General features: G+C 39.6%; 1 protein-coding gene across 1 annotated transcript; it reads right to left on the bottom strand.

The window, feature by feature from the left end:
* Positions 1-12,622: 12,622 nt before the first annotated feature.
* On the bottom strand, positions 12,623-14,860 carry LOC145980226 (protein GVQW3-like). The gene is made up of 2 exons (XM_083113244.1): positions 14,271-14,860; positions 12,623-12,626 (listed from the first exon to the last, which is right to left on the bottom strand). Exons 1-2 carry the CDS (start codon positions 14,858-14,860, stop codon positions 12,623-12,625), a joined length of 594 nt encoding a protein of 197 aa, XP_082969370.1.
* Positions 14,861-15,988: the final 1,128 nt, after the last annotated feature.

A 15,988-nucleotide genomic window follows, 5' to 3' on the forward strand; every position in this document is an offset into this window, starting at 1 on the left:
ATGCGATTGGCCCCCAATACGTCTAAAACTAACCACTAACTGAGTCTGTCAGCTGCTATTGTTCCAGACAGGAGCAAGCAAGAGAAACTGCTTGAATTCGAAATTTCTACCGTTTCAGCGACGACCCTGTTCCAGCCTTACCGTAATTATCAGCCCCAACAAAAGCAATGCAATGTATTGTCATTGAAAGCATTCTGCTTTCGGACGACTGTGATGACATCTGAAATAAAACATCATCGGTCCCCTGCGAGAAGTAATTGAAGTAATTCATTTAATTCTAAATGGAGTAGGAAAAAATCAACACGTTATAGATAACACTTTGGCCCGAAAAATTGTGAAACAATGTTATCTCTTGATCTCTTATAACCGAATTTGTTATCAATCAGACATCTGACTCGTAGCTTATCATCTTTTTGTCAATCATATCCATTTTCTTGTGATAAGTCTTATGTAATCTTTGGAGAGATTTATATTTTCCACTTTCCAGATAAATTACGTAGTACAAACGAACTTCTTTTGCGTCATCAATCGCATGCAATTTAATAACGTTTCAGAGTGTATTGCACAATGATGAGTGCTAGAACTGGACGACTGACGATCTCGCGACCGAAGGTTCTAGGTTGAAGTCTTGTCCTGGCCTTCGTCCCTTCTTAGTTTCAATTTCATATAATCATCATTCATTATTGTTATAAAAGTGACAGAAAAGTGACCCAAAATTATAAAAACACAAGTTTTAAAAATGTAAAATGTAATTAGCAAGAACGTACTAAATCTCAGAAAGTGGGCTCTATGTCTACAGGCCTAAACTACAAATTGAAATTCATTGATATTTTTTACTTCGCAGATGTGTCACTGTTTTCAAATCGCGAATATGAGGATGAGTAATGATATGATGAGATTGATGAAGGGACACTCACAAATAACACCCATTCCCATTCCGGGATTCTACAACCTCTGACAATAAAGTTTGGTGATTGATCCTGAATATCGAAAGTAGACGAATTCTTAATGAAACCTACTTTACTGTCCTTCGAAGTAGTCCCCTCCCATGGCTATGTACCGTTGAGAACGGCTGTACATGTCCTGGAAACTTTTAGAAAAGTCTTCTTTCGGGATGGTGTTCAAGACCCTCGTCACGTTCCGTTGGATGTCCGGAATATCCTCAAATCTCTGACCTTTCAAAGCGATTTTGAGGCGTGGGAAGAGAAAGAAATCTGGAGGATTCAGATCCAAATTTCTTGCAATGCATTGCTACAGAGGATGAGAGCTGTTGTGTGAGGTACGACCCTGAAACGAAACGCCAAAGCATGGAATGGCGTTTTCCTGTATCAACCCGTCGGAAGAAGGCCAAGGCGGAAAAATTGTTGTTCCCTCCGGCAGGAATTCCTTGTGGATCATGCCATCACTGTCAAAGAAAGTGATAAGCATCGTCTTGATGCGTGATTTTTACGCCTTGATCTTCTTCCGACGGGGTGATGCAGGAGAACGACATTCCATGCTTTGGCGTTTCGTTTCAGGGTCGTACCTCACACACCAGCTCTCATCCTCTGTAGCAATGCATTGCAAGAAATTTGGATCTGAATCCTCCAGATTTCTTTCTCTTCCCACGCCTCAAAATCGCTTTGAAAGGTCAGAGATTTGAGGATATTCCGGACATCCAACGGAACGTGACGAGGGTCTTGAACACCATCCCGAAAGAAGACTTTTCTAAAAGTTTCCAGGACATGTACAGCCGTTCTCAACGGTGCATAGCCATGGGAGGGGACTACTTCGAAGGACAGTAAGGTAGGTTTCATTAAGAATTCGTCTACTTTCGATATTCAGGATCATTCTCCGAACTTTATTGTCAGAGGTTGTATACCGGGACTCCTGTAGTCTTAGCGCGCTGTGTTAACCACTACGCCACGGAGGTTGTCTGCAAATTTAGAGGACCCAAGCTTACCTTAATTGCACTTACCTATTTCTTCCATTGTTTTGTAGTTGTTTTGGATTCATTAAATACGAGTCGTAGCTAAATCTATGGGGCAGTATCTTAAATCCGATTTAATTTAGGACGTTACTCCCCTCCCCCGTACAAACTTGTATGTGTTCAGAGTCGAAACTTTACGATTGCATTGCGATTGAAAATGCGCGAGGATTGATTGGTTTGATTTATTTTATTTCGCTGTCCTGCCACATTTGGCTAATCGAGAAGATGAAGATGAGTGATGATGTGATAAAATTGATGAAGGGACACTCACAAAGATCACCCATGCTCAGACAGAGATCCGGGAAAATGCGCCATGAGCACTCTCAAAATGAGAATTTTAAACATTTTTGGAGGAGGTGCTAAAAAAATATTTGTTGGGGGCTCAAGTCTGATACGTCTAGTGTTGTATTTCAAAAATTTCCAGTGGAAACATCGGGATATAAATTGTACATAACTCCCGCCAAAGAGTCAAAAATCAGCAACCAATTTGGAAGATTCCTCCTCATCCCCGGCTTAAAATATCACCCTGAACACCTCTAAAACACACCACTGCTATGGGATATCACATTTCGATATTGTGTGAACAAAAATATTTCGTTTGTTATTGTTACTTACTAAGTAAAATAACAAGAATAATAACAGCCAAGCGTCTATGTTTGAAGCTTGGCTGGCTTTTATAGTACTTTTGTAGAAGAAAGATCGATCTTGTTCAAGTAGAACACTACAAAAAGCCTATTAGTTAAGCCCGCATCACACGGAACTGGATTTCCAGTTGGTATGCCCTAGTTGGCGCTGGACTTGTTATCAATTTGCTAGTTTTCGCCTCACACGATATTTATCAGCGTACTTGTCGATAGACTTTTGTTCCCATACGAGGGAAGTTGTAATGGCGGCTGCGTGAGAAGTAAACAATGCATCACTTCACATTTTTAAAAGCCGATAACTATTCAAATGAGGGGAATATCGTTTCGTATAAAACGTTATTAGGTACAAAACAATGGTGCTGCTTAAATACATACTTTACAACGTTTACTGTATACGTATGGAAGAATATTTTAGTTGTTTCAAATGTAAACACCGTGCACTTCGGCATAGATGGTGTAACTCAACGCGCCTTTCATGCTGTATACGTTATACATTGCTGGAGTAACACTCGGAAACCACAGACAAAAACGCTCCTTTGCACACTCACAGCGAAACTTTGCTCTGATTGGCTGTTCCACAGAATCTAGTCGAAGAAAGCAAGTAGCAATTAGAACATGTCCTATTCCTCCAAACCAGTCAAGCAGTCAGCCAGGCGGCCATGATTGCTACCTAGAAAGTTAGTTCAGCGCCAACTAGGGCATTCCAACTATAAATCCAGTTCCGTGTGACAGGGGCTTAAATCATCATTTTAAAAAGAGCCCTTGCACACATTAGTCTTATTTTAATAGTGATTAAAAGTAGAGGAAAAGAAATGTCAAATAAAGAACATGCAAGTAACAACATGGGAAGGTCATAAGCAGAAGCAGAGATTCTATAACTTCATGAGACAAATTCGTTGAGGGAAAAACGTTTTTCCAGTTATCAAAGCACTCTATTTTGTTACGCTAGGTTGACTTTCCAGAACAAGATAAGCCGTTCTTCCAGGAATGAAAGCAGAAGTTACGGGGGAGGGGTAGTTCACGTAGATGTTTCAAATATTCTAAGAAAATAAAACGAGAAAGAACGAAGTTTGCAGATAAGAGAAGAGAATACTTTTCTTGTTTATTGAAACATCTTGCAGTTCATGGAAGAGTGATTTTCGTACTTTTTTTTATTCTTTTATGTCTTTGGGAATGGGTATGATTTTTGTCATGCATTATGCATTGAATTCAGCTCACAAGGAAAAGGGGTTAACAAGTTACTTTGCAAATTGCTCTAAGTGGGACCGCTGTTTCTTTTCTAACTGCAGCGGCAAGACAAAAGAAAAAAGAGAAAAAATACGAGGAGGAAGAATGGAGTATCGGTTAACAATATTAAAAAGAAATTTTTGACTAACTAATACTGATTATGTAGAATATTCAGCGAAAATGCATTATTCACTGAAAATTATACGTAGTATCTGTACATATCCTGTGTGTGCCAAATCTTCATGTCGTCGCCTTGTAATCTAGGGGTCTCTGGTTCGATACCCGGTGGAGGCACATAGTGGTTTTGATCCCACTTTAAACTGTAGGTCCAGTTCCGATTAGCCTTACTGTGCATAAAGTGGACTTAAAACACCAACTCAATCAATCAATCAATCAAATCTTCATGTAATACTGATTATGTTGATGATGTGTAGGGACGAACGGATTTTAAGGTGCAACACCTTTCCAAAAATATGGCTGTTTTCTGTTCTCATACAGATTGTTTGAGATATGTATTTTAGCCCATGAAATCAAGTAAAATGAACACACTTTGTTGCACCTTTTCGTGAGATTAGCACATTTGTCCCCTTTTTACCACTACTTAGATGCTTCAGCACCTTCTTACTTCCTTATATTTCATGTGTTGTTCAAAAAATTAGACAGAAAAAGAAATGATTTTCACTCTTCTTTAGCAGCTATATAAAATCCTATAGTCTCATTTTGTAGAGCAGAACGAAAGCTATAAAATTGTATAATATAATCATTGCAGCCCCAATAGTTCCCAAGATAATGTAGCACAACCCGCGAGAGAAAACACAAACTTCAACAAAACCAATTCGGCAGAAACACAGTTCTCTATGAGGTCCGCGCGCAACCACAGTTCTCTGTGCGGTGCGCGCGCATTATATACAGAAGGCGCAGTAAAAGAGAGCATTGAATAAGGACATTTTATCAGCACCTCTCCTTGCAACATCGTAGAGGATTTGCTAGATTGCAAGTTGTCATACGTGTTTTTACAGATCCTCTATGACATTTTGAAAACATTCTCAGAACATTTTTTTTCCTTTCCCGACATCATTTTGCACCTTTCTCTAATGATGTGCATTAAAATCAGATTGCGCGACAGAATGAATAGACTGTACCTAAAAAAAGTTAATCGTAATACTTAATAATTTCACCTCCCTGTATAATATGCAATTTGTAAAATAAGGATTTGGCTTCGTGACAATATTTTTTCTTCCACTTAGTGTTTCCATACTCCATTTTGGAGTATTTACGACTAACGACAAAAATTATTTACCCGAAATTTATTTATTGTTTCAACACACTATATATTTCACATGGGTGTTCTTTGTGTGTGCCCCTTCATCAATTTCAATATATAATAATTAAACCTCATCTTCGCGATTAACCAAATGTGGAAGAAAAGCGAAATGAAATAAATCAATTCAATCAATCAGTCAATTATTGCGTTTGATTCAATTTTCCATGTCCAGAGAAATGGGCCAAGAGATATGATAACAATAATACTTTTGTAATTTCTGATGAAGCTAAAAAATGAACACAATAAAGTCGTAATGCAGTGTTGTATAGCTCATCTGGAACTCACTGACTACCGTGTGCCTGTGGGCTGCAGTTTCCCGTGTCTGTTATATGTATACATATGTATATGTAGTACAAACAGTGTTTTTTTTCGTGGGAAGAAACTTGACTTGTTATTGTGTTCATCATAAGAACTTATGTGCGTCCCCTTGGAATAAGGAGTAACTGTATACTTCCTCTTCCTCTCTCCCTTTTATTTGTAACTTTTACTATCCTTCTATCTTCTTTCTATTTCTCGACCTTTTCTCAGTTTCAGTACCAATTCATTTATTTTTCTATGCTTTCTCTCTCATTTTCTGTCTGTTTATTCTTTATTCTTTCTCTCTTCAATCGTCTTCTCTTCCATTTCTCTCTTTTTGTCTTTTCTGCTATATTTATATTTGTATCTCTCATTTTTCTATTTCCTTTCTTTATTTTCTTCTCTCTCTCTCTCTCTCTCTCTCTCGCTTTTCCATGTTTTTCTCTCTCTCTTGCGCTTCTTTATTTATTTATTTCTCACCCGTTTCCCTATCTCTCTCTCTCTCTCTCTCTGTCTGTCTTGCGTTATCTTATTTTATCTGTTACTTATATTTCTCTTTCTTCTCTCTCTCTCTCTCTCTCTCTCTGTCTGTGGCTTAATTTATTATTTTCCTTTCTCTCATTCTGTACCGTTTCTTTCATCTGTCATTTTCAATTTCCCTTAAGACACGTCTTTCTTATGATGCCATGTAAGCATAATACCAATATACCCATGTAAGAACTACTCATAATATTGTGGTTTGTTCATAAATGATCGTGCATGTAGTTACACATGCACACACTTATTTCGTAAAAGTAAAATTAGTTTTTATTCTCACCTATAAAAAGGTGCCGTTGGGTATCGCCAGAAAAAAGCACTGAGTATTTCTACCATAGGTTTTAGATATATTGTATATATATTTTTTAAAATAACGCTATGAAATGTTCAATGCATCAATGATATTGTTATATATTCTGTGTGCTGTTAATTTGCCTGCATTGCACACTGGGAAGCCCTATACGCGCCCAACATTGATGCACTGAAACGCCTGCCTACCTGCACAATATCCTCCTACCCTCGACGCGTGCTCCGTTCATAGATTCGGAGTGTAGCAGGTCAGGTCGGTGACCCCGCTTCTCGTAGCATCGATTTTATTCGAGCAGCGTACGCTAGGGTGAAGTGAGGTTTCTTTCATCGCTCTTCTAATTCAGTCCCTCGCAATGCAAGAGGCTGTCGACCGGGAACAAAGAAATTGCGAAACAAATGACGCACGCGTTGGCGTAAGTTTGCTGTGAATATCTTCTTCCTTTTACAGAGATAAGCGTGGAAGGCTTCTTCTACATCGAATGGGGAAAGGGAAGATTTGTGTCTTTCGTAGAACAGAAAAAAAATATCTCTAGAAACAACGTACAGTATCTTAAATTCCTATTAATTTCTTCCTTTCTTGTAATCATCACACAGAAAAGGTAATTTTCATTTGCACATAATTATTTGCTTATAACTAAGGATGCGAAATCCTTGTGGGGGAGGGATCAGAGGAATTTCTCCCCTCCCAACAATCTTGACCTAAAAAAAACCTCCCACAAGAATTCCGTTGGGGGTGTTCTTATAACAACTAAGATGAGCAAGTAATTTTGACTTCAAATGTACTTTACTAACAATAATATCTCTCCCTCCCCCTCTCCTTATCTATCTATCTCCTTGAAGGGACCACATACGAGGGTGGTTCAGCATGCTCCGCCCCTGACATAGAAGGAACCCTTGTAGGAAAACCAAATCACTGTCACTTTTCAACATAGTCCCCTGCAACATTAATACACTTTTCCAATCGGCCTGCCAGTGCTTCAATCCCAGCAGAAAAAAATTATTTTGGTTGGTCCTGCAACCAAGCATTCACAACATCCATAACCTCGGAATCACTGGCAAAATGTTTTCCACAAAGGTGTTTCTTCATGTTCGGGAACAGGTGGTAGTCACTGGGGGCCAGATCTGGAGAATAAGGGGCATGAGGGACAATTTCGAACCCTGCTGCATGAATTACAGCCACCGCAACTTGGGAGGTGTGGCCGGGAGCATTGTCACAATGGAACAACACACCACGTCGCCTTTCTCCTTGATGGCAGTACGTAATTCTTCAATTAGGGTTGCAAAATAAACACCTGTGATTGTCTTTCCCTGTTGGAGATAATCTATCAAAAGGATTCCTTCTGCATCCCAGAACACAGATGCCATCACTCTGCCCTTTGATGGTTGAACCTTGAATTTCTTTGGGGGTGTTTCCATTGCATGCTTTGGCGTTTACTTTCAGGATCGAAGTGGTGAACCCACGTTTCATCCATTGTAACAAATCTCTTCAGAAACTTTGGCTTGTCAGTTGTCAGCCTTTATTGTCCGCAACAGGTTCTGACTTGTCACACGACGTGTCCTCTTTTGGTTGACCGTCAGCATTCTCCGGACCCAATGTGCAGAGATTTTTTTCATTAACAAATGATGATGAATAATTGAATGCACACTGCCAGTTGAGATGCCACATGTGTCTGCTCTATGGCGGACAGTCACTCGCCGGTCTGCCAAAATCATGTCATGCACTTTTGTAATCATTTCTGGTGTGGTCACCGTTCCAGACGGGCCACCACCATGCTCATCTTCACAGGTCTGCCGACCACATTTAAATTCACGGCACCATCTCTTCACTAGGTCATATGAAAGGCTAGAGTCTCGAAGAGTTCCCACCATATCTGCATGGATGTGTTTCCGTGTTAGATTTTTCTTGAGGAAATATTTTATCACTGCTCGGACCTCGGATTTTTCCATTGTTTCACATGTGGCCACACTTCTTACTGATCATCAGCGTGTAACAAAAAGAGAAATTGTTGTAAATTCTTGAAACTTTGTGGATATTAGTCTAAAGAATGAACAATTTTACATATAAAATTACACGTCTCTACTATCACTGGAAATGGGTCAGGGGCGGAGCATGCTGAACCACCCTCGTATCTACACCAATAACAGTATGTTTGAGTTGCTATTTTAACTCCATTTTATGCACAGTAAGGCTAATCGGGACTGGACCTACAGTTTAAAGTGGGATCCGAACCACTTGTGCCTCCACCGGGTATCGAACACGGGACCCCTTGATTACAAGGCAATGACACTACCACTGCGCCATGGGGGAGGCCAACCAATAACAATATGTATATGCACCTTAAAAGTAAAACAAGAATGCAAGACAAATATAAGTATGAAATATAAATATAAAGTAAGAAAGCAAAATCTGAACCTAAACTTATTTATAATTAAACCATTTCAACTATTTTGTAAGTCATTGGCATTTTTAAACAGTGGAAAAAGAATATAGTTTCCAACACATAAGAAATGAATTCCTTTATATAGGCTATATATTTAAAAATATAAATTTAAATATTCAGTCATTTAGTTTTATATATAATATGTAATAACATAATACATATGTATATTATCACATAATAATTCACACACGCGCGTGAATACAACACGTATATTAACTAAATATGGGTGCTATTTGCGAGAGTCCCTTCATCAATTTCATCATATTATCATTCATCCTCATATTCGCGATTAGCCGAAAGTGGCAGAAAAACTAAGTAAAATAAACCGAAACACTTACAATGACTGTCTTTTAAGCAGTGTCGTGCACTGAGGAGTAGCTAGTCTAGCAGAGATAGATCAATCAATCTCACATCTCGAATTATACTCAAATCACAATATTTATTGTCTTGTTAAAGCCACCACAGCTCATACGCAACACTTTCTTTTCCACGCTCTTCTCGTCCATCGGTGTTCTCCGCGGGCAAAGCTGGCTGGATACCCTAGCTCGCTCTTCTTCCGCCTGACCAGTTTCCAGGTAGAAACGGCCGGCCGAAGGAAAAGGAAGATTTCTACCTCTACCTCCCTTGTCCCCTCGACCCCCGCTGCAATGGTTGAAAGCCCAGGCTTTCAGGTCCCCCAGTCTATCTCCTATAGGACAGATAGGGGATTGGTTTCTCATAATATTTTTGTAAATCCTCTAAAGAACACAGGGTAAAATTTTATGCAGTACTTATGTTCTCTGTATTTACACAACCTTTTACACGTTGTACAATATGTGCGTATGTACGTATAATATGGGATGTAGTTTTATTATTTATGAAATGGGAACGTGCTATGTGCAGACAATAATGTTATGCTCTCTTTATTTTTTCTTTTTCAAATATGGAATATATAATGATTAAATTACAAATATGTGCTCAGGCTCTCTCTCATTCTCGTTTTAGTAGTGTTTTATTTAAATATACTACTCTTGGTCTCTAGCAGTCATAAATACGGATGCATTTATTTGGGCAAGAGAACGCGTGTTCATATTGTTGTTGGTTTGGTTTATTTTACTTCGCTTTTCTGCCACATTTGGTTATCGCGAAAATGAGGATTGAGTGATGATATGATGAAATTGGTGAAGGGACCTCATATGAACAATTCAGGCCAGGATTCGAACCCGTGATGATTGCGCATTCTTGTCCTATGTGTTGCAGTGAATAATGAAATAATTTGGAATGAAAAATGTATCTCAGAACTCAAAAAGTCAAATGAATATCATTGAAGAAACTACAAAAGAGTGTGTTGTTTTGTTACCTGTCACCAAATCAATCAAGCGTTGGGGAATTGTTATCACAGCGCGCTTCGACACCAGGAGTTCCGGGTTCGAACCCCGACCCGGGCATGGGCGTTCCCTGTGCTCGTCCCTTCATCAATTTCATTTCATCGTATCATCTTCGCAATTAACCAAATGAGACAAAAAAGCGACGCTAAGTAACAAAAATGAAATCAAATCATTGATTGATTGCTCAATTTGGTTTATTTTACTTCGCTTTCCGCCACCTTTGGTACGACAGAATTGATGAAGGGACACACACAAAGAACACAAATGGCCAATCCGAGATTCGAACCCAGGATCTCTGGCTTAGAGTCAAAAGTCAAATCAAATAGTTTTTTATTTTCGAATGTGGGTGGGGGTTGTGTACTTTTTTCTAATACTCATTCATAATTTTGCAATCTTTTCCTGTTATTGACATTCTTCTTTTTTGTAGGAATACTGGCCCTAAAGGGAGGAGGGGTGTGACCCCCCCCCCCTTGAGCACGCCACTGACTGCTACCCCAAGTGTCGACGTCACCGTACGTCACTGCTTATAAGCAACAAGTATGTTTGTTGAGTCTACTATTTGCACAGATAGGATAGTCCAGACTGAACCTATTTTTTAAAGTCGGATCCGAACCACTAAGTGGCTCTACTGGATCTAGAACTGGGACCCCTTGATTACAAGGCGAGAGCGCTACCACTACGCCATCTAGGAGACCCTTAAGGAGTAAGTATAAACTTTGATGTGACACGTACGTAGATGGTGATAATGTGAGCGATGCGAGGAAGAAAATTTGTTTCTTAAAACAATGGCGACAAATCGAGATTAAAATTGCCACCTGAACGCTAGTGTCGCTTCCAATATGGCCGCTCTACGTAGGATATATCTTTGCTTACATTCAGTAGTAGTGCGTAATAGCAGCGTGTTGTCATTGCTGGTATGGAAGAAACGTTTAAATTACGCGTTACATTTAAATATTGCGAATGCGATGTGAATTCCAGGAACTATAACGAAGGTGAAGCTGTGCTGAGAGCGAAGCATTTAATCATGATAATAAAAATAACACAGGAAACGCACACGAAACTAATGTATACGCACTGGTTTTTCAAAGCGGTGCTGTTTCATCTGCACTGCACCTCGGTTGTAACTGCCTAACTGGGGCTCTCGGAAATGATTTGAAAATAAAGCAATTCACCTGTATTGCAGAGCTTGGGAGGAAATAAATGAAAACATGCTGTTGCAGTTTTTTTCCCCAAAGAGGCAGGCTGGTTCAATAACAACACCTGATAATGATAATAATAATAACAATAACAACAATTTCAATGAGGCTATTTTCAGTCTTCACTGAAAATTAACATACTGAATGAAACAGCAACATTAGCATGTCAATTATGTTTTTCTGACTTACCTTTATGATTACGGACAGTAATTAATTCTCAAACTATTTTCATCTTTGCACTTAATCGACTTGCACCTGTTCCAAATAATTTACATAATACATTGTTTTCGAGTTGCTTTTTGAAGTCCAATTTATGCACAGTAAGGCTAATCGGAACTGGACCTACAGTTTAAAGTGGGATCCGAACCACTTGAGCCTCCACCGGGTATCGAACCCGGGATCCCTTAATTACAAGGCAAAGACGTTACCACTGCGCCATGGGGAGGCCCCACATTGTTTTCGAAAAAAATGTTATATTCATAAAGAACAATTTAAAACTTACTTTCATGGCGATAAAATCATCTTTCCGAAAGATTATTTCGGAAAATAGAGTGAACAGACTCGTACATTCTTCGTAATTTCCTTACTGCATTTCAGTTATGCCAATCTTGTCAATCAGTTCTGTTTTCCCTGATTTATTTAAACATTTCATTTTGTTGATTCCATAGGGTGGAAAACACGTGTAAGCTTTTCACTTGTCCTGAATCACAAACCATTTAGAGCAAAAAACTGAACAGTATACTCTACTTTTTCGCGTGTTCCCCATGCTTTGAATGGCTTCAACACGGCGAAGCGCAGCGAGGTGTCCTACGTGGAGTGGTTCCTCAAAATATCACCAGATGGCATATCGGATAATTTTAATCGCGAATATTCGCGATTAAAATTACCACATGAGCGCTAGTGTCGCCTCCAATATGGCCGCTCTAAGTAGGATAAATCTTTGTTTACATTCAGCAGTAGTAAAATACCAGCGCGTTGTCATGGCTGGTATGGAAGAAACGTTTAAATTACGCGATATTTTTAAATATTGCGAATGCGATGTGAATTTCAGGAACTAAACGAAGGTGAAGCTGTACTGAAAGCGAAGCATTTAATTATCATAGGCAAAAATAACACGGAAAACGCAGACGAAACTAATGTATACGCACTGGTTCAAATCTGTGCTGTTTCATCTGCACCTCGGTTGTAACTGGGGCTCTCACAAATTATTTGAAAATAAAGCAATTCACCTGTATTGCAAAGCTTGGACACAGGCCCTTAGCTAGGGGGGCAGGGGGGGCAATTGCCCCCCGCCTCAGACCATGCCTTGCCTCACCTGTGAAAAATATAGAACACATTCCTATCTGGAATTCTCACTGTTCTTTACAATTATATCCTATATTGCTCTAGGAACTTAACAAAGACATTTATGGATTTGGTGATTTATTAAGGAACGTGTGTTGGATTCCATAATGTCGTACCAGAATTGGGAAAAAAAATTCTTTCCAGATTCAGATTTCGGAAAATGATTTCATGATTATATCTAGACATTCTGAGTGGCCTTATATTATTAAAGATGCGTGATGTGTTTGGATATGTTTTCTTGAATGTATTTCTATGGAGTTTGAACTGCTCAATTTTTTGTTTCCCACATCTAACTTTTGCTAATAGTTAGTGATGCATGTGGTAGAGAGAGGGGGGAGAGAGAGTGGATATTTGATTTTTCTTACTTAACGTCTCTCTTCTGCCACTTCTAGTTAATCGTGACGATGAGAACGAGTGATGATATATAATTGATTTAGGGACACTCATAAACAACACCCATACCCAGGATGGGGTTTGCACATCGACCCCTGTCGTCGCAGTGCATTCCTCACCATGGAAGTCGGCTAGTGAAAGATGTAGGACAGATTACTGCGTCAGTTATCAAACATGACGAAAATGTGATAGTGTTTCACATTTATTATTTCTGTTAGAAAGCAATAAAAATGGTGGTGTTATATGGGTTACACCAGGTATCTTTTGGAGTGTAAATAGAAAAGGTTCAAGGAAAGTTTTGCAATACACCTTTCATTTTCAAAATCTTTGAAAATACTTTCCACCACTTCTTCATCCTTCAAAACCATTCGTCGAATCAACTCTTCCATATTTCCTCAGGGAAGTGGGTACACTCGTCATCCCACGCCCTTAGAAGGTTCTCTTCATTGGAAAAACCATTCCTTTTAGCCTGTTATTGAAGTGAGGGAACAGTGCAGAGTCGCATGGAGCGAGGTCTGCACCGTAGGGAGGATGCTCCAGCACTTTCAGTCCCGTACGTGCCAAATATTCGATGCAAACTTTGGAGCGTTGTCATGGTGGTAAAATTAAGCGTCTGCCTTTGAGCGTGGACGAGTGTTTTTGAGAGCTTGAACTACTTGGGCAGGCACTCCTCGGTGTACGAGGGGGGGCTGGAAAGTTCGTGAAATCACCCAGAAGGAATACAGCTGGAACAACCATTTTAATACATTTTTCAAGGTATTACCCCCGAAGCTCAATACACGTTTCACAACAATGTTTCAACATTTGTAACCCTTTCAAATAGAAGGTTTTGTCCTGCCATGCAAAACAGCCCTCCACCTCCTCAACCAGTGCCTCTTCGGACGGAAAATGTGTGCCCTTGAGATGTTTTTTGAGGTTTGGAAAGAGGTGATAGTCGGATGGGGCGATATCAGGGGAATAGGGTGGGTGGGGTACACAGGTAAAGCCCAGATCCGCCAGCAATTGCATGGTTTGATGGGCCTTGTGCGAGGGCGCATTGTCCTGGAGAAATTGCACACCACGGCTCACTTTTCCCCGACGTTTTTCCTTCAGAGCCGCCTTCAATTCAATCAAATATTGGGAATAAACAGCAGCACTGATGTTTTCACCCTGTTTAAGATATTTTATGAGGATGACACAGTCCTTATCCCAAAAGACCGATGCCAGAACCTTCCCTGCTGACCTTTGACTTCGGAACTTTTTCGGTCGAGGAGACCCACTGTGGCGCATCTCCATGGGTTGCTTTTTAGTCTGTGGATCATAATGGTGAATACATGTTTCATCTTCAGTCACCAGACAGCGCAAAAAATCATAAGGGTGTTGAAATTTGCGCACGATCTCCCGTGACATCTGCACTCGTGTTCTCTTCTGGTCAGCATTCAGACATTTTGGGTTCCATTTCGCACTGAGCTTCCGCATGTCCAGATACTCTGATATTATGACACCCACACACTCACGCAATATCCCCAGATACGCAGCAATGGTTTTGGTGGATATGCGCTTATCCTCCATGAACATGTCGTGCACTTTGACAATGTTTTCCCTAGTCACTGCACTTGCAGGCCTGCCAGAGCGGGGTTCATCTTCAGTCTCACCATGTCCAGTCCTAAAACGCCTCACCCATTTGGCTACTGTTGTATATCCTGGGGCATGTTCTCCCAAAGTCTCATGCAAAGTTTTATGGATATCCATGGGGGATTTGTCTTGCAACACGAAAAACTTGATGACACTGCGAAGCTCATTCTTCTCAAATTTCCTTAGGTCCTCCGCCATCTCTTCTTACTGAACGTGAAACAAAAAAAATAACAATGACAAAAGGATCATATGCAGGATAAGAGGTTTACAATATATGCTCTTTCTAATGGCTACAACAATTTGTTTCAATTTTTATTTCTTCTGGGTGATTTCATGAACTTTCCAGCCCCCCCTCGTATCACTTCGCAGTGACGGTCTTCTGTGTTAATAGCACCACGTGCTCCACAACTCCCTTTACAGTAAAGGCGACCACCATCCTCTTCTTTACTGATCGAGATTCTTGCCCGGACACGGGCATAGGCGTGATCATTATTTTAATTGTAAAGCAGAGGTATAGAGAAGCAAGTTATTTAGGGTGTCTACCAGTCAAGAATGTCGTGAAAGTCGAGAAAGTAGGTCAAGAAGTCAATAAAAAGTCAAGATATTTTACTTGTGGTCAAGAATTATTGCTATCCCAATGACTGATTAGTTGATCTAGTTTATTTTAGTTATTTTTTCTGCCCCTTTTTCTAATCGCGAAGATGAGGATGACTGGTGGTAAGATGATGAATGAAGAGACAATCACAAACATATTGGGACGGCAACACGAGTCCCACATAAGATTATACTTGCTGTGAGTCCTCGCTAGTCTGCCAAATGCGTCCAGCATGCATTGATACATAAAATAGGTCAAAATCTCTTGTTATATACTGCTGCAGTTTTCATTTTAACCGGCCCTTTGGCAGGAGTTTCTTATTAAATATTATTTTCTTAATTGCTAATTTCCAACTTAACCTTTATTTATTCGACTCCTACTTAGGTAAAGAAAAATGAAAAAAAATGTAAAGAAAAAGTCCTGAAAAACTCAAGAGTTTTGGATTTGTTATTTTGGTAGACACCCTGTTATTCAACTAAAAACTACCCAAGATGAAACGTCCGGAACCATTTCAATTACGGTAATTGCTGAATATTTGTTTGCCATTACAGGTCATAATGCAAAGGTTGAGAGATTACTTTCATTACTATCAGCACAACGGACTCACGAGATTTTTTTTCATAAAGTCTGTAAGAAGTTTGGTACTGGTAGTAATAAGGTGTGTTTTATACAGCGTATTTTGATACTTTTGTAGGTTGAATTGTATCTTCTGCAAATATTATGTACAAAGA

The sequence above is a fragment of the Lepisma saccharinum genome, chromosome 27 (assembly GCF_977018435.1).
Source record: "Lepisma saccharinum chromosome 27, izLepSacc3.1, whole genome shotgun sequence".
NCBI classification, from domain to species: domain Eukaryota; kingdom Metazoa; phylum Arthropoda; class Insecta; order Zygentoma; family Lepismatidae; genus Lepisma; species Lepisma saccharinum.